Source organism: Erpetoichthys calabaricus, chromosome 8 (assembly GCF_900747795.2).
Source record: "Erpetoichthys calabaricus chromosome 8, fErpCal1.3, whole genome shotgun sequence".
Classification (NCBI taxonomy): Eukaryota; Metazoa; Chordata; class Cladistia; order Polypteriformes; family Polypteridae; genus Erpetoichthys; species Erpetoichthys calabaricus.
This window is the reverse complement of record NC_041401.2, coordinates 121,330,565-121,350,871: the sequence shown is the minus strand read 5'-3', so window position 1 is coordinate 121,350,871 and position 20,307 is coordinate 121,330,565. Positions and strand designations below refer to the sequence as shown.

The 20,307-nt window shown below is 40.5% G+C and overlaps 1 protein-coding gene across 1 annotated transcript; it reads left to right on the top strand.

Annotated features, from left to right (window-relative positions):
* Positions 1-657: 657 nt before the first annotated feature.
* Positions 658-16,001, top strand: vamp3 (vesicle-associated membrane protein 3 (cellubrevin)). The gene is made up of 5 exons (XM_028807382.2): positions 658-785; positions 13,697-13,784; positions 13,982-14,140; positions 14,409-14,460; positions 14,577-16,001. Coding segments are annotated over exons 1-5 (318 nt in total). The 5' UTR covers positions 658-783; the 3' UTR covers positions 14,594-16,001.
* The last annotated feature ends 4,306 nt before the right edge of the window (positions 16,002-20,307 follow it).

The following is a 20,307-nucleotide window of genomic DNA, read 5'->3' as shown; positions in this document are numbered from 1 at the left end:
TCTGTAATAGCAGTGGTCTCTAGTTAGATCAGTTATGTTTGGTTAGCAGGGCAGTCTATGTGTGGTATTGTCTGAAAAGAGGTCCAGAATAACCAGATTTACAACTTTGAAATGACAGATGGCAGGGTCAAGGCTACTAGCTGAATGCAAATTCATCTCTCCCTTGAACAAGCAAAAAATTAGTACAAACTCTATAGATCCTTGAGCGTTAAAAGCAAAGATTGTTACCAGAAAATCTGGCCATGGTAATGAAACAAGAAAATCACTTGATAACATTGGAAGCTTCTTCTGATTGTAGCTTTAGTGGGAATGAAAACCACTTGCTATAGCGGCACCCCAGGGGAGCAGTCATGATGCCCTGTTTAAAATCCAGAACCATTTTAAATGAAACGGGAGGCCCTGGGACTGAAGACTTTACATCTAACTATAAAAATAAAAAACTGATTTAGAAACTCGGGATGACCCAAAGGCAGCTCCTTTGCTCTCACTTACCGATATCCGAATTAAGTGCTCTTAGACCAGAAAGTCGTCTTCATTCACCGCTCAACAGGCAGGAATGAAATCAAGTTGGAGTTCCAGTTCAACGTGTAATCGAATCCTCCATCCAATAGATGGCACCAGCAGCTCATTGGCGGAGATTTCCATGTGCCGCTCAATCAGAAAGAAGAAGAAGAAAGTGTGCGGCTCGCCCTAAATCGGTGCCCCGCCCCTCGGCCATACGCGGACGCTACTGAGTTTGAGACCCGAAGAGCAGAAGCCGAGAGAACGACTGTCAGATCCGTCATGTGAGTATTAAAGCGACGCGGAGGGTCTCTCTGGTTTGGGACTCTTGTGTCAACGACCGATATCCGAGGAAGACTTAAAAGTTTCGACGGTAGGCGCCAAGTGTGTGCGAGAACTGCCAAAACGCCCGGCGGACAAACGGGCCGACGGTTCCTCGCTATCGAGTACTGCTTAAAGAAGCACCAAAACGGGCTTTCGTTACAACTTTTTTTTTTTTTTTTTTTGGCTGGTTGGCTTCCTGCCCTGGTTGACCTACCCCGCATGTCTTCTGGAACTTTCATGGAGAGTTTCCCTTTTTTCTACGTTGGTCGTAGCCTGTCAAATTTCGAGTGCTCTGAAGATATGGGAGCGTCCAGAGATGAAAGTTTGAACAACTGTGCCACGTTAGAGTATTCATGTGTGAGTGGCCTCACTCCAACTACATTTGTTAGTGTGTTAGTCAGTCCATATATAGTCCCCAATTTAATTTACTGCCCCGTCTTAGAATTTAAGAAAGTTTCGGAGGATGATGAAGTGACGGGACAACTTGGCGTTGCAGCCAAAAGCACCCAGGGCAGCGGGTGTGGATTGCACGTTTACCCATTATGTGTGTTTTTTCTTTAGGAACTTCGCATGTGTCCAAAATCAGTGCCCTTAGATTAAGTGGCACTTCTGCTGACACAGTTGTGTGGCACTCATCAGGCCTTATTGCTCCCTTAGCACCTAGTAAAGCTCCAGCTCCATGGGATCAAATAATCGAACTGGCAAGCCCTGATGCTGGGATGGAGGATGGATGGGTACTCTGTATTTACACTTTAAATACTTAAATGTAAGATTTAGCCGTGCACTTAATATAAAATCATTTGGAATAAGGTGTCATTTATGCAGTACAATCTTTGCATTGAGTTAAACAGGTTAGAAAAAGAGAGGACTGGTTATTCACTCTTTTACTGGCCAAAGTGGGAAATTTGGTTTTGCCCAACAGATCTGTGAAAGACAAACTAAACAAACGCATTCATTTATCCTTCACTTACCTTCTGGACTCTGCTGCTTTTCCTAGATGCCTGGGCGCTACCCCAGATGGAACATTAGCCCACTGTAAGAACCAGTATGCCCCTACAGTTACGGTGCCCAGAAAAAGTGTTCACCACTTATATAAGTGTTCACATTTTATTGTTATACAATATTGAATCACAGTGGACATAATTTCCAGGGACGTTAGTATTTGTAGTTCTTGACTGGAAGAGGCAGGGTTTCTGTTAGATATTGACATTAAAGAGTCTCGTTCTGTTGGTCTAAATTGAATATAAATATAAAACACAAAATAATTGATCACATAACCCCTTCAAGTCAGTATTTAGTGTGTGCACCTTTGACAACCTTGAATCTGCGCACTGACATTTTTCTCAGTTCTTCGCAAAACTGCTCAAGCCCAGCCTGGTGTCATGGGGATTGTGAGTGAACAGCCTCGGTCAGGTCCAGCCACAAATTCCTAGTAGCATTGAGATCTGAACTCTAACTTGGCCACCTCTGGACATTAACATTTAATTCGAGCATAGCTTTCACTTTATGCTTATGGTCACTGTCTAATAGGAAAACAAAAGACAAAGAGTTTGTGACAAAGTAGAACATCATAAAGAATTCAAAAATGTTGGTATGATGCACATGCACAGCAGGTTAGAGATAATGAAAGTACGAAAATTCGAAAGTCTCAAAAAATGAGAGTAAAGATCGCATTAGCGCAAACAAAGGGAAATTATTACTTTGTGAAATAACGGAACAGCGAAAAGAGATTGAATATATTATTCGGATTTTAACTTTTAAGTCAGAGACTTGTAGATCGTCTAATTCGTGTTGCCCTCAGGGAAAAGTAGTGTTTCTTCCCAGTGAAGAGGCGTATCTGCGAGAATTAAAAGATTTGTTGTTTGGTGAAAGTGAAATCTCGCGAGATAAAATTTATGCAAAGAGATTTGGAAAAGTCCTGCCCACATCTAAAACATTTACAACCACACACACGGTTCAATCATTTCTCATTTGTGTGAATGCTATTATCAGACACAGTTTGTGTAGAGAGAAAGAAACGATATTCACTCACAGGCAGTTACACGTTGCATTGTTACGATGCAATTCTAAACACGGAGTCAAAATTCAACGTGATATTGACGAAAGCTAAAAGCGAAAAGAGATTGAATATATGGACATAGGTGATATGACAGAAGCATGTAGTTATTGTTCGGCTTTAAACTTTAAGTCGGAGACTTGTAGCTCGTCTAATTCGTGTTGCCATCAGGGAAAAGTAGTGTTTCATCCAAATGAAGAGGCCTATCCGTGAGAATTAAAAGATTTGTTGTTTGGTGAAAGTGAAATCCACAAATGCAAGCGGCAGAGACGCAAAGTTGCTGGTGCGTAGCTCAGGCAGGGGGGTTGGCGAGCGAAGCCCCCTAGTCTCCAATATTAACCACTGTAGCTTGTAACTCTTTCAGAGTTTGCAAAAGTCTCTTGGCAGCCTTCCTCACCAGTCATCTTTGCACAGTCACTTGGTTTTTATGGACGGTCTGCTCTGAACAGAGTTACAGCTGTGCCATACTCTTTCCAATTCTTCATGATTTAATAAACTGGGAGTTCAGTCACTTGTATATTTTCTTGTCTCTGTCCCTTGAATTGCTCTTTTCACAGAGTTTCTGGAGTTTTTTTTCTTTTGTCTTCATTGTATGGGTTAGGCCACCATACTGAGTCATCACAAGTTGGACCTTGCTGATAAGAGGCATTTATACTACAATCAACTGAAACCCTGGACAGGTGGTCTTCGTTGAACTAATTATGTGACCTGTAAAACCAGTTGACTGCACCAGTGATGACTTAGGTGTGTGTGTGCTGTATTAAAGTGGGGGAACGCATCAGTTTTGTTGTGCTTTATATCCGTAGTTAATTTAGATCAGTGACTTTCTGCTGTTCTAATCCACGTTTTCCCATGCAAGTATCTTTGTGAACCAATCCCCCCTTGGTGAATAGAGCATTTATCCCCAATTCAGTGGGATTGTCAGAATGGCAACCCACCACGAGCCACTGCCATTACAAACAACAGGCACTCATCACCCACTGGCGGAAGCCCATAACCCAAAAGTGGTTCATGACCCAGTGGTTGAGAAGCACTGATTTAGGTGAATTTACCAAGATGTGCTTTCACTTTGATATTAAAAAAAAAAAGGTGAATGAAATCCTCTGTGATTCAGTTTTGCATACAAATAAAATGTGTAAAGTTCTAAGAAGTTCAATACTTTTATAGGTGCCGTATACTGGGCCGGTTAGACTTGCCAGTTTCCCAAACGCACACGTTTTCTGTGTGGGAGAAGCACTGGAGTGTCTGGGAAGGACCCACGCAGACATGGATGACACGCCAAGTCCACACAAGCAGTGCCCTGACTGTGGACTTCCTCTTGGGCCTTGGAGCTGTGAAGCAGCAGTGCTTACCACTGTGACATCCTTAGTCAGGCAGACTGTTTGTCGTGTGAAATAACTTGCTTAAAGCTGGCATTTGAATTTACATGACATACAGCTTTTAAATATAATGAATGATCCAAATGTGCGAAGTAATGAAATGTTGTTTGCTTAAGGACAGGTGGCACTGTGGTCAAGTCTGGAAAGCATTCACCTGTTTACAATTAGCCTGGTGCTTTCTGGGTCATTCTACAGCAACCACCCATTAAGTGCCTTGTACAGTGTTCTGCATAGCACTGCTGGGTAAGGTGACTTGCTCAGTGCCACATGATGGGTCGGTAATAGCGGTGAGCTGCCAATCTTTAAAATAAACTGCCTAGACATGCTGTCAGGCAAGGGTCATTTTAAATGGGATGTTATGCATAGCTGTGCCTAAGTTTTTGTGATTAGAAGCCTCCTGTCTAAAGTTTGAAGTAAGAGTGAGAAATGAACTAAATGGCGGTGATGATAACGGCGTCACTAAGGTGCAACACATTTAAAATGTGACTACCATCATGCCACATACATAACTTCACCTAAGCTTTGCTAAAATAACAGTCGCTCCTCCTGTTTTCAGTGAGGCATTCTTCACATTTGCCTAGGAGATCTTCCAGCGCTTGGGAGCCCTGTTACTAAAGCCTGGCCCACATGAGTTCTGGAGACACATGATAGCCTGGGTCTGTCCCTCTGCAGTAGGGTGTGTGCGCTTTGGTGCGTAATGTTTTGTGCAGAGCACCACACGTGGGAGGGCTCCATACCAGATGGGGAAAAAAGACCAACACAGCAGAAAGATGGAGTCAGAGAGCAGACCAGGGCCTTGTGTATAAAACTTGCTTACGTTTAAAAGTGTGCGTAAGCCATTTCATACGCAAAAGTCAGGAGTTATAAAACACAAACTTGACATGGAATTTTTTTTTAAGATATGGAAAATTTGGGCCATCTGTAAGTCTTGTGCAAACTTTTTTTGAAATTGGCATTTTAGTGACTTCAGGAGACAAGATAGCGAGGTGAGCAGAAAGTCTCATTTCAATGATGCATCAGTGACATTGTGATGTCCATCCATTTTCTAAACCCTGTTGTTATAGACCTGTAACCGAACAGGGATTGTGTGATTTCTACGTGATGGCCTCTTAAATGTCAGCTTCAGTTCACCACACGACTCTAAGAGGATGGCCTTATGAAGTCTAAATTGACGTATAAGTCAGTCATCATCACGAAAAAGGACACCTGCTATTAACAATATTTAATTGTGTGTTTCGGTTTATCTACCTATTTTAATTGTGGCTAAATAAAGCACTTTAAGAAGTAAAAATGTGTATGTCATATTTGGGTGCAACTTAGTTAAGTGATTTGAAAGTTAGAACATTTTCTGTTATTTGCTTCAGCAGACAGAGACAGATCACATTTTTGTTTTTTAAATATTTTGCAATAGGGCTGATCTGATGTGGCATGGAGATTTACTCAGAATACCATTTAATCTTTTGTGCAGAATACAGAGGAACTGTTTGGCAACAGAAGTGTCTTTTGGGTTTACAAAAGAGGAAAACAGTATAGGCCAAATGTTCAACTTGAAATAACCTCTCTCAAGATAAACTAAATCTGTAATTGAAATTGTGTGAAGTCTGTTTTAAGGCGATTTAGCATCATCAGTTCACCTCACCGGCATGTCTTTGGACAGTGGGAGCAAACCCACGAGGACCGTCATGTAAACTCCATGCAGGAAGCACCCAGCATGCGATCCCTGGACTCCTTACAATGAGACTGCAACACTACTGCTGTGTCATTACGTACCTCATTCGTTGGTTAACTTATTTTGCCTTAAAAATTGATGGTTAAAATACAGTTTATTTGAGAAGCATAGTGCACCTATTGGAGCAACTCCTTAAACTGCACCAGATGTCAGGAATACCTCAAGTTCATATTCACTGCAGTTTTGTTTTCTATGTTCTGCCATGCTTTGAAAGTAAAGACGCTACTTAGGAATATGTCCAAATTTACAGAGGCATGCAAAAGTATTCAGTCCCCTTGAAAGTCCTCATTTCTGAATGACAAAAGGTTTGTGATGGTGGTAGACAAGCCTAATATTGCTTTACCGGAACAGATGGGATCGAGGGGTGGGTGGGAGGGAATGGTTGAGCTATATGAGATTCAGGTTGTGGGGGATTAAAGTATCACATTTGAGTAATCGAGAGCAATTTTGTGTGAGTTTCACGTATGCATAGAGGCATGTAAAGTGTCCCACTTTTGTCTTTAATCATGTCTCTTTCCTTGCATAGAAAATGCTCTTTTTGTAATGGGGTAGAGTTTTTCAAGTCAAGGCTGTTCAGTGCACGAGTCATTAGCATTGCATGCTTTGGCAGACACTCTGCAAGTAAAAAGCAAAATTATTAGCAGTACTTAATAATAAGTTACATTTATAGAGCGCCTTTCACAAACACAAGGTCTTTTTACATACAGAGTAAAGAAAACAACATCACACAGAAGACAAAAGTTCATAGAAGAGGAAAGTTTTGAGTTGAGATTTAAAGGTGGAGAAAGAGGAGCAATCTCGGAGAGACTGAGGAAGAGAGTTCCAGAGTTGAGGGGCCATAACACTGAAGGACCTGCCTCCCAAGGTGGAGAGTCTGGTGTGTGGGACAGTAAAGAGAGTACTGCTCAAGGACCTGAGAGAGCGACAAGGAGTGTAAGGAGCTGAGTGAGGTAGAGGGGGGCAAGGTTACGTAGGGCTTTGAAGGTGAGAAGCAGAATCTTGAATTTAATCCTTGATGGAACTGGTAACCAGTGAAGTTGGGAGAGAACAGGGGAGATGTGAGCAAAATGCTTTGTGTGGGTGAGAACTCTGGCTGCGGAGTTCTGAATGTACTGTAGGTTCTGTATAGATTTTGCAGGGAGGCCGATGACGAGGGAATTACAGTAATCAACATGAGACATTATGAAACAATGAACCAGAGTCTGAACATCATTAAAGGACAGAAATGGACGGAGGCGGGCAATGTTACGGAGATGGTAGAATTAAATTTTGGAATGGCTCAGAAACCCGTATTAAGTACATACTTACACGTAGTAGTACTTGGAGCTTTTAACCATTGTTCAAATATACTCAAACATTTACTTATTTTTAATGTGAGTATTCAGTCCATACTTTGTATAATTTGACATCCCTCGACAGTGTTGTTATTAATAGGGTCTTTAAATACTGTCTGTTTCACAAATTCTAAACACTAAAATAGATCAACAGCTCCAGACCCCCAAGTCTGTCTGTCTATCTATCTGCGCATGATCAGAATAGCCGGCTATAGTCAGCGCAGCATCCAAGTAGTTTATACTATGAACAACTGTTTTTCAGAACTTTTTAAAGATAACGTAATCTACAGTAACATTGTAAATTTGTCATGCAAACAACATAGCAGTTAAAAATGTGGTGCTGTACTTCTCTAACATTTTCTGTTCTGTGGTTCTGTACTTCTCTAACAGTTTTTACAAAAACAGGCTGAGGTGTACATTTATGAAGCCCATTCAGTTTGTTTGTTTTTTTTTTACAAAACCCGTTTTGGATGTGCCAACGCAGACTGCAGCCACTGACTTGTGTTTAGATCTGATCTTTGTTTAATGTGAAGATCAAACACAAAGGTGTGTCACATATACTGTAGTCTAAGCATTTATGTTCATTATTTGTGATGTAACTGCTTTTAAAATGGAAGAGTATGTTTACTGTTGTGTAAAGAAAAGACAAAGTACTAAATGTTTGCTGGCTACAGTGAAATAGATTCTAGTTAAGCTTAGAAAACAAGCTTTTGACTAGGGCTGTAAGTAACGATTATTTTGATAATCGATTACACTAGCGAATATTTTGATCCATTAGTTGGATTGTTAAAGAAAATACATTTGAAATTAAACACAAAGAACATGAAATGGAATTTTTCACAAAATTAACCGATTTGTATAAAATTTTCTAAGATCTATTTGTTTTAAGAACTACATGTACATATTTTAAACAAAATTTTATACAACATTTATATAAAAATTCATTGAAAGTAAATAGTAATAATAGAAATAAAACATTTAGTAACACTTCTGGCTCTGATTGTGCAACAAACCACACAAAAGTTCCTTAAAAACACTATAAAGTTTTCAATAAATTCACCAAACTCACAATTTGGCTGATGTTTTCAGAATCACATTAAACACACACTTCAAAATTAAACTTGCAATTTAAGTTTTTATTTATTATGTTTTCAACTTCTGGCAGAGCATCATGTAAATATCACTACCATAATACTCCACCACAGATGCACCGTTGTGACTTTATTAGGGTCCTCAGCCCCCCTTAAAAAAAAGAGAAAAACCTCAGTAACGTTTGTAATTGGTTGTCGTATGTTGGGGGAATATCCAGATTGTATTCCCTTTGCAGCAAAGCAAGTGGTTTCATTTGTGTGAAATTCAGTTCCTCCTTTGCTATCTAATATGCAAGTTTATTTTCACTGAAACTTTGTATCTTTTTGCATCATCATTTGTCTTTTTTGTGTCTGGAAACCTTTTACCACCGCAAATCCTATGTCACATTTATTTGCAGCCAACACACTGCTGCAGCCTGCTACATGTCATTTGCTGTCAGAAGCGTGCTGTTAGATTGTCACGCTTTAAAGCTGATCCTGCCACAAAATCTGTTTTACTGGCTGCACTAGGATTGCTGCTGCAGTACTTGCACATTATCACGTTTTGCTCCAGATGGTATAAAAGCCAGTTGAAGTCCAATAGCCAACTAGTCTAGAACTTTCACTTTTCCGTCCTGCTCCTACCTTTTTACTTGGAATGTGTGATACGTATTTCAGTCATGGATGATGTGCTGTGGGATTCACTGCTGCACCCTTATTGAGATTTTGATTTCATTTGCACACAAGACTGAAAAGGAAAAAAAAAAGTTTTCTTCTCTGACAGGGACTTGTGTTTCTTCACAACCATTTTTTGTAAAGACACACATGTCAATGCAAGTATAGAATGCAGCACTGTAATTTAGCAGAGTGACTACGTCAAAAAAAAAGCAAATATGGCAAGTGAAAATTTGAATATTTACTAGCAATTAGCTAATGATGCATAAATTTTTAGTTGCCTATCATAAAGCTCTGTCACATATGCTAGTGTTTTATTCACATTGTAGGGGGCTGGACTATGGCTTGAATTATTCCTCACTTCAAACCAGAAGTCATGTCATTATGCCTAGCCTAGCAAACATTGTGTTCATATATCTGTGTAAATAACACTGAAGTAACATTCAGCTTATAGCGATGACGGCGAGCCTTACTCCTCCACAGAGCCTGTAACGATATGTTTCATGTTTAAATGTTTGTGCATCTCTGTTGTGTTCTAAAGCTGTACGAGGTCAGACCTGCGCATTTTGAAGCTCATAGCCTTTTTTAAGCGTTCAGAGTAAAGTGTTCCCAAAGTTTTAGATTGCACTATCTTTTGGGGCACTTGCGTACTGTCTGCCTAATGAAGTAGTGACGCAATTGCACAGTGTACTCAACCTAAAGTAATTGCCACGGTTTTTAATTATTGATTATTCTTGATAATGACAATTCGTTGTTGCAGCCCTCTGTGCATACTCTGTACATGGTTGTATATATTAATTCCTTAAGAACAAATAACCTACTGTTTGAAATCAAGACTTTTCTCAACTGCACTGACCTCCACTTTGTTGAAGACCCCATTAGTGTGTGCATTGAATCCAGTGCATCTTGACGAGCGCTTGTCAATCAAAATGCAGGGGCCTGGTCAGTGTCATTTCTGTCAGTACTGATTGTTATTGAGTCCCAGTTTTCCATATGATTAATCAGGCTCTAGTGGGCACCCATAACAGCCAGTGATGTTGTATGACACCCCCTGCAATGCACTTGTTTGATTTATCGTAGACCACTGCCAGAAGTGTAGAAGTGGACACTTGTGTGTGCAAGTTGGCCACCATTGAAACTGAAAAATAACAGTGGCTACTAGAAGAGAAAGAATTTGAGCGTTTTGGCCACTGCAAATGGAGAACAGGATAATCAAACTTTGGAGCCAATGCAGATATCTGAAGAAGAAAAAATTTAAAATGATAGGCTGAGATTGTGGCCGAACCCATCATAACAAGTGCTCGCTCAGTCACTACAGAGGTTAATGTTGATGTGCTGACAAGACAAGGTGAGATTATAGATTTGGGACTGTGATGAAAAGTCGTGAAGGAATCGATAATCAGTCTTCTACTGCTATTTGACATCCTCAGAGACAGCAGGATTCAGAAACTGCAGCCATTTAACATGCTCGCTGACTAGAAATCATGTCAAATCGCATAAGGTGATGGCAACTTTGGGACTGAATCAAAAACCAGACAAAAGGGGACTTATACACCACTGTCAGTTGGCGCAAGGGGTGCTGTAGGTGCTTCATTTATGTGTTGTGATTTGATTTGGATTGAGTCCATTTGGGTTGGACCAGTACAAAAATTGAGCTTGGTGTCATGCCAGCTGTCAGACTTCAGTGCCAAAGCAAATAACAGATAATTAAACCCCCATCTCACTGCAGCCTACCTGCCTTGCAGTTCATTATAAATGAGGGTGTGCCCCCCTTTGTGTATCCAGCACGTTTATATTAATATATATGTTGAAAGAACATTTGGGGGGAGTTTTACAGTTGCAGTCGTGGTAATAAATGTCCATGAGGTGCTTGAAAAGTGCAATTTACTTCTGGTTCCATAATTAACGAAACACTGGTACGGTACTGTTTTTTAAAATGGAGTCTTTCGGTTCTTTTTAGGTGCCAGCATACCACACAACTCTAGTATCCAGCAGTGCTGCTCTTTCACACTAAGTTTAGTGAGATAACAGGAATGTTAAACCTTTAGTCCTGGATGACTGCAGGTTTTTGCGCCAGCCATTTTCTTATTGAGACTCCCATTACTGAGAAGAGAATGTAGGCTTCATTAGTTTCACTTTATAAGACTCAGAGCCCTTATTTCCTGTGTTTTGTCTTTAAATTAACATTCCCAGTTTTTAATTGCATTCCATTTTCTTAGGCAGGTACCAATTAACAATGAACAGAACCAGGAGCACCCCAGCTAACTTTGTCCTGTTTACAGATGTGTGTAGTCCTAATAGATAGATAGATAGATAACTTTATTAATCCCAAGGGGAAAGTCACATACTCCAGCAGCAACATACTAATAAAAAACAATATTAAATTAAAGAGTGGTAACAATGCAGGTATACAGACAGACAATAACTTTGAATAATGTTAACGTTTACCTGCCTTGTAATAAAGTGTCCACGTTCAAAATATTTGAAATGATACCTCAAAAGCGACAAGAGAATTATTAATCCATACAACAAAAGGACAGTCTTCAATTTTAGAATGGTCTGACATACCAGACGTGGAGCACTAATAAACCATAGATGCTAATGTCAGGTTTAATGACATCAAAAATTGTCTTCCAATTAAGAAATTGGTTGGAATGAAAACTTGCAGTCCCTTCAGCACTGAGATTGGGCTAAGCAGTTGGCTTAGATTATAGGGTAGGCTGGGGCAGTTATTGCTTACTGGTGGGCATATATTTGGTTTTTTGTGACTTGACATACAAGAAGTTTGTGACAAATAACCCCAACCAACCATCCACTTATCCATCCATTTGTTGTTTAATGGTTACCTTACATTAGGGCTGCTGAGGCCTAGTCTTGGAGCTCCCCTTTATCCTACACCAAGATTTTGAGCCATGTGTTAAACCTTTTGATATTTTCAGTCTTACCTGAATTGGAGTGTGACACAGGTAGACCTTCTGAGAAGAAAAGTCATGTGACTTCTTTGTTCTGTCCAGGTTGCCACTGGTTGGTGATTTGACCACTTAGGCTGTATGCTGTCATTAGATGGTCACTTTCAACTAGATATTTGGTTGTCTGCTACCTCTATTCCTTAATTTAGTTCTTCATTCTATGAACACCAAGCTGCATCTTAAGTTAATTCAGCTATTTGGCTGTGAGACTTTGAGACATGAGGCACTTGGTTGTATCTGACATTTATGGAAGACAGTAACTACGTGTTCTTGTCATGGCCATTCCTTTGTCCTATTACCAGCACTGCTAGCTCAATGTAGGATATACAGCTGTTTCCAGACACAGCTGTTTTGCTCTAGAAATTTCAGTGGACGTGTCTTCATTTACATGGATTTGGTGTCCTGGCCATGAATGCATGCCAACAGACATCCTTAAGAAATGGAGCATGGCTTAAGGACAGAGTAAAAGGGTCATCGCAACAGACCTGACTCTAATGAAGGTTTTTTCCTTTTTTAATATGTATAGTCACAGGTCTGTCATCAAGCTGTAAAGAAAGGCCACCAGAGTTATCATTGGGCTTTTATTTAAAGGTGTGTGTTACAGAAAATACATCAATATGACCATATGATGGGGGAGTCATAGCAAACACATCTCACATGTAAAAAATAGCTTTTGTTCCAGTTTAATATCCATACATTTTCCTGGTCTAGCTTACTGACCCCAAATGTATCATGGTAGCAGACTGGGAGCCACTTTTAAGGAAGTATCAGCATGATATTGTAGCATAGTGTGTGTAGATGAGAGTCATCAAATGGGTTGTGGCAGCATATCTCGAGATATGGCCTCTGCACTGATCACCACAGTACTTTTAATATCTGTGAAGTCTGGAGAGGATCCTCACAACAAGATTTGCATTAATGCCAGTCCGGTAGTCTCTGCACTAGTGGTATGCACATTCCATTTTCTTCTTCTCCCACAAAAGTTGCATCGTGCTTCCAACTGCATTCCTGTTCTACCCTCTAAACGTGACATGAGTTGAGCCTCAGTGGATTCATAAAACAGGGCAGTCTATTTTGGACAAGAGGGAAATAAAAACCTACTCCAACCAGTAGTCATGCACCTCAATGCCTGGAATTATACATCTGATAACTCCGTTTTAAGGAAAAATGAGATGCCACCGTGTCACTGATGTTACATGCTTTCTCTTCATTTCTGACTGCAGGCACATTTATAGTGAAACGGTATTTTTGCATTTCAGAAGTAACTTTCCCAGATGTTCACCAGCATTGTGAGCACAAGCTACTGAACACATGAAAAAAGTCGGCTTGTGTCGGCTCACAACTCAAAAATTTATAACATACTGCAAAAAGAATTTCTACAGGAAGGCAAACCTCAACTGTTTGGGTTTGTTGCCCTGCTACCCAGCATTGGAGATTGGGCATTCGCTTATGATGATGGGCTGTACACGAATTGACTCAACAGTCTGTCAATTTTGTATTGTGTATAGTTCATTAGTTTGCCCTGAGCACCATTTTAATTTCTTTTTATTGCTTCTGCATTTTAGGAGGCATGCCAGTTTTCAGCTCAAGATGTCCAGGTCAGATGTTGCTGTGTCCCATCATCCAGCAGCTTCTTAAAATATGTGGTTTATCTTTCAGGTCAGGTCAGACGCCAGGTGCTCCTGATGTAACGACTGGGGCCAGTGGTACCCACAGGCTGCAGCAAACCCAGGCACAAGTGGATGAGGTAGGATGAGGGTTTTTGTTATGGGGTTGTGAGATATTCCATGGGGCGTCCTGCTGACAGGATCAGAATCCTGGACATTTATTAAATACACAGACAACTCCAGAAGAGCACATTTGGGTGCAGTCTGTCATAAACAGTTTGTTTCTGGGGTCCTCCTGTGTCTGTCTTGTCTTCATTTTATATCCTTGTGTTTACAGGTGGTGGGTATCATGCGGGTGAATGTGGACAAAGTGCTGGAAAGAGACCAGAAACTGGCAGAACTTGATGACCGTGCTGAAGCTCTCCAGGCTGGAGCATCACAATTTGAGGCCAGAGCTTCAAAACTGAAGAGGAAGTACTGGTGGAAGAACTGTAAGGTGGGTGATGTTTGCTACAGGCATAATGAGCCAAAAGTTATCGAATAACTACTTTTTATGCATAGTGTAAGATCAAGAAGTTGATTGTAATTTTACTTGATTCATGTACTGATTATGGCATTAGATTCCCATGTAAAAATGATACAGTTCTAAATTTTGACCTGTTAGAGGGTGCCTCAGCTGTTGAAGTTGGTCGGTGGGGCTTGAACTTTGACAGTACATGATGATAGGCTGCAGTGTAATTTCCTGCATCTTTGCTCTTTTGCAGATGTGGGCCATTTTGATTGCAGTGGCAGTCATCCTCATTGTCATCATCATAAGTGAGTCTCTTTTTGTCCATCTGGGGATAGAGGGCCCAGCACTTTTATTTTAATGTCTTTCCTTACATTCCTCTTACACATCTTCCTCTTTGTTTCTCTTTCTCGGTCCCTCACAGTCTGGACACAGGTGTGAAGACTTGTTCCTGAGGCAGCCAGGGATGCCAGTGGACTGCACAGCTATTGCAATGATATCCAATATGCAGAGCCTTTTGCCATATCTGTTTTTTGATTAATGTGTCTGATTTTGAATATGGACACCAGCTGACTTCCATTTGTTATCAAAGTAATTTTTGTGAAAGTGTGTATCAGGTCCTTCCACGTAAGCATGTAAGCCTTCCTTAAGGTCTGTTAAGTGCAGTATAGGCCGAGGGCATGGTGGGAGTGGTGCAGGCCTTAAAGGAGGGGCAAGAGTATTACTTAGACCTCCTGAAAAGAATCTTGAATATACCATGCCTCTCAGAGACCACATGTCCATGACATGTGTCGGGTTAGTGCCATCAGTTTACCTAAGTGCCTTGATTACTATGTCATTTTGTTACTTATGTCCAAATGTCTTTCTATAGCAAGTGTGCCTTAGTATGTCTACCAGTGTGCCTTTATTGGTATCCCTTAGTAAGTGGTCAATGTCTTAACACAGTCGTTTTGATCATCATTTGGCTCCTGCCTCAGAGAGAACCTTTTGTGTGGGGAGGGAACTCAGTATTCATTTCTTCCATTCTGCCTCCTGGCATCAAATTAGTAGGTCATGTCATCTCTGCCATCCCGCATTTCCCGTACCTGATTAAAGAACCTTGGGGGTCCAGCATGTTTTTCAGCTGCTTGGCTGCATCCACCAATGGGACACGTTAGGTCTGCAGTAGAGGGCTCAGCAGTTCAGGCCTGGTGTGTCCTTTGGTTTGGGTGCTTTATGTTAGGCCCTCCTTTCTCTGCTATGCTTTGTAAGTGTTATTTCAATTGATGTCAGAGTCACTTGGGAAACCAGTTTTATTAAGCACGGTCAGCTTGGAATTCTTCATATGTTTCCAATTATGGGGTGATGGTCCAGACTGAGTAATGTGACCACTGTTGTGACTGTAAGACATACCAAAGAGGAATGAAAAGCATCTTTAATTAATCATGCTTATACCCAAGAAGACAAATGTGGATGCCCAGATTCCTGATTGTGTACAATCCTTTGCACTGCTGTGGCTCTTCAGCCCATCTCTGTTATGTCAGACGGCCATACTTGGCAGTGGTCAGGAGATGACTGCACTCATTGTGTCTGGAGGATTTCATTTTAGTCAGTGTTTCTAGGTTAACTCAATTTAGCACATTAAAAATGAAAATTTTAAGTTGTTATTACACTGTCTTGTTTTTCTGCACTTTTGAATGAAACTTCTCTAGCAGGAAATTCGGCCCAGAGAAGGCAATGCCCCTGATCTCTGTGGAAACACTCCCAGAAAGTATACTTGAATGTTTGTCAGGGGGAGCTGGCCTGATGGAAGATGCCCCTTTGTGCCATATGCTTATTTTCGATCAAATTAAAGTTTTTATTTAAAGTGTTTGTGTAATGGTGGTTTTACTTGGTAAGAAGCAAGTGCATGTCAACAAGTATATACTGTAGTTGTGGTGCCTGTGGTAGATACAGCTGTTCAGGGATGAAGGGCAATATTTTGATAAGATTGTTTGCTGCTCATGTACTGTTGTCACAAGAGCCATGTTACAGTGGTCATATACAAGCCTTGAACTTTTGGGTGAGCATTAGCACCCTAATGAGTTGTGAAAAGTCACTGTGCCTTTATCTTGCTTAACCCAACAGAGATGATTTTTTAAAATGTTCAAAATAGTGAAGAGCTTATCCCCCTTTGAAGGTATGTCGGTAGGCTTCACTAGTATTTACCTGTATGGTGCCTGATGGACTTTCAGCTCCCAGAAGTAGTAGGGTGTTGTACCACGTTAGCCATTATGGATGCAATGAGAAGTCAAGCAAAATTACACCTTTTATTGGCTAACTAAAAAGATAACAAAGTGCAAGCTTTCAAGGCAACTCAAGATATAATAGTTGACCCCAATCTTCACCTTTTCTCTCCCCAGTAAGTCTTTACTGATTACACTCAAGATGTGCATGGTCTTGATCATTTCCATTGTATAGCATCTTCTCTACTACTCTGTGAGAGGTGCACACTGGACTACTAGAGGCAAGCACCCGTGTTGTTTTTTTTTTTCTTTTTAATCGGTCTTACAGAGCACACTATTCCAGATATGTTACAAAGCATACAGATTTAAATCAACATTGTAAGATCATGCGGTACATAACATATTAACAAGGAGAATTTTGGAAAAGTCCACAGTGTTGTGAAAACGTATTTGCCCCCTTCCTGATTTTCCTGAATTCTTGCTTATTCATAGCACTCAATTATTTCTGATCTAACAAGCAAATTTGGTATAATACAAAAGACAACCTGAGTAAGCACAATACATAGTTTTTAACATGGTCATTTGTTTAAGGCAAAAGGTTCAACAACGCCTTTCTCACCCATGTGAAAGAGTAACTGCCCCCCAGAATACTTGGTTGTGGCATCTTTAGTAGCAACAACTGCAATCAAATACTTTTCTTTGGCATCACTGAGGAGAAATTTTGGCCCCCTCTACAGAATTGTTTGATGTCGGCCACGTCGAAGAGTTTACAGCTATAAAGTGCTTAGTGAAGGTCTTGCCACAACATCTCAATGGGGTTCAAGTAAGGACTTTTAACTTTATTTTTTGGTAAACATTCAGATGTTGACTTGATTTTGTGCTTCAGATTGTTCTCGTACTGCGTAGCCCAGTTGTGCTTGAGCTTCAGATATCAAACTAATAACTGGGATTCTCCTTCAGTACTTTCTGGTAGGGAACTAAATTCATGCCTGTCTCACTTATTGCAAGTCTCCCAGGATCTGAAGCAGTAAAGCATCCCCACACCGTGACACACTACTGCCACCCAGTTTGACTGCGGGCGTGATGTTCTTATTGTGTAAAGCTGTGTTAGCTTTATGCCAAATATAAGGGGACCCATAAGTCTTCCGTAAAGTTCCACTTTTCACTCAAAGGTCCACAAAACATTATCCAAAAGTTTTGTTGGTAATCAGTGTGTATTTTTAGCAGATGTTAGACAAACCTATATGTTCCTCTTGTTTAGCAGTATTTTCTTGCCTTGTAATTCTTCCATGAATACCATTTTTCCCCAGTGTCTGTCTAAAGGTGGAATCATGAACACTCACATTAATTGAGCTGGGAGAGACTTGCAGTTCCTTAGATGTTCTTCCGGGTTCTTCTCTGACTTTTTGGAGTTTGCTAGGTGGTCTTGGAGTAATTTTGCTATGCCAGCCACTCCTTGATGGAATTACCACTGCTCCAAGTTTTCTCCGTTTACAGATGATGGCTTTCATGGTGGTTTGCTGGCTTCCCAGAGACTTAGAGGTTGCTTTGTAACCTTTGCCGTACTGATATATATTTCACTAACTTTTTCTTGGGTCTTCTGGAACTTATTTTGATCGAGACATGATGTGCTGCTTATTGAGACCTTCACATTGCTGGAAAGGTTCTGTTGACCTGATGTTTAGATTCAATATGGCTGTCAGTACTCAAGCTTGGGCATGTCTAGACTATTTTAACCCATTGTTTAAATTTGTTCATTAGTTGATTGCATGACTAAGGGTGTGATAACTTTTTCACACAAGTGATAGAAGTGTTGGTAAGCTTTTTTCCTTCAGTTAATCAAAAGGTTGTTTAAAAACTACACCTTGTTTGCTCAGGTTGTCTTTTGTATTATACTAAATTTGTTTGGACATCTGAAATAATTGAGTGCTATGAATGCACAAAAAATAAAAGGAAATTAGGAAGCAGCAAATACTTTTTCATGGCACCGTACACATTTGTGAGCTGATAGTACATGGGAGAAGAGTGACAGTAAAGTATAACTGATTAAAGAGTAAACAATGATGAGTGAGAAAAGGAGAGTCTTTGAATTGGTTTGAATATGAATGCAGAATGCCTTGGAGACAGACCCTAAATGAAGTGAGTGGCGATAGAGTACTGCACAGGGAGTCTTTAAAAGATTGTGAAAGCCTTTCCAGAATATCTGAGGTGTCTAATTTATTAGTATGAAGCAAGCAGCAATAATGGACAAATCAGAGTAAAGCTACAGATCCCACAAAAAGTAGTAGTGTTAGCACATATCCACACACTGATGTCATGAGGGCTAATGCAGAGTTTTTCTATATGTGATATTCATTCAGAAGTGATCATGTTGGACAGGGCTATGTGTTGTCCTCAAGTTTAACATCAGCATGTAACTTAAATGAGAGCATCTCAAAGATAACATGTAGTGAAATAAAGTGAATCATTATTTTGCTTTGAGGGGACAGCACAGGAGAAGAGGGAGCAGATCCAGGTTTAAAGGATTAAGTGTCCATTGCTTCATGAAGGAGTAAGAACAGAAACTTGGGGCATTTGCTTACCCAGTGTTGTGGTGCAGCTACAGTTGTGCCTGAAAGTTTGTGAACCCTTTAGAATTTTCTGTATTTCTGCATAAATTTGACCTAAAACATCATCAGATTTTCACTCAAGGCCTAAAAGTAGATAAAGAGAAACCAGTTAAACAAATGAGACAAAAATATTATACTTGGTCATTTATTTATTAAGGAAAATGATCGAATATTACGTATTTGTGAGTGGCAAAAGTATGTGAACCTTTGCTTTCAGTATATGGTGTGACCCCCCTATGCAGCAATAACTGTAACTAAACGTTTCCGGTAACTGTTGATCAGTCCTGCACACCAGCTTGGAGGAATTTTAGTCCATTCCTCCGTACAGAACAGCTTCAACTCTGGGATGTTGGTGGGTTTCCCCACATTAACTGCTCGCTTCAGGTCCTTCCACAACATTTCGATTGGATTAAGGTCAGGACTTTGACTTGGCCATTCCAAAACATTAACTTTATTCTTCTTTAACCATTCTTTGGTAGAACGACGTGTGTGCTTACGGTTGTTGTCTTGCTGCATGACCCACCTTCTCTTGAGATTCAGTTCACGGACAGATGTCCTGACATTTTCATTTAGAATTCTCTGATATTCAGAATTCATTGTTCCATCAATGAAGGCAAGCCATCCTGGCCCAGATACAGCAAAACAGGCCCAAACCATGATACTACCACCACCATGTTTCACAGATGGGATAAGGTTCTTATGCTGGAATGCAGTGTTTTCCTTTCTCCATACATAACGCTTTTCATTTAAACCAAAAAGTTCTATTTTGGTCTCATCCGTCCACAAAACATTCTTCCAATAGCCTTCTGGTTTGTCCACGTGATCTTTAGCAAACTGCAGACGAGCGGCAATGTTTTTTTGGGACAGTAGTGGCTTTCTCCTTACAACCCTGCCATGCACACCATTGTTGTTCAGTGTTTTCCTGATGGTGGACTCATGAACATTAGCCAATGTGAGAGAGGCCTTCAGTTGCTTAGAAGTTACCCTGGGGTCCTTTGTGACCTCACCGACTATTACACGCCTTGTTCTTGGAGTGATCTTTGTTGGTTGACCACTCCTGGGGAGGGTAACAGTGGTCTTGAATTTCCTCCATTTGTACACAATCTGCCTGACTGTGGATTGGTAGAGTCCAAACTCTTTAGAGATGGTTTTGTAACCTTTTCCAGCCTGATGAGCATCAACAACTCTTTTTCTGAGGTCCTCAGAAATCTCCTTTGTTCGTGCCATGATACACTTCCACAAACGTGTTGTGAAGAGCAGACTTTGATAGATCCCTGTTCTTTAAATAACACAGGGTGCCCACTCACACCTGATTGTCATCCCACTGATTGAAAACACCTGA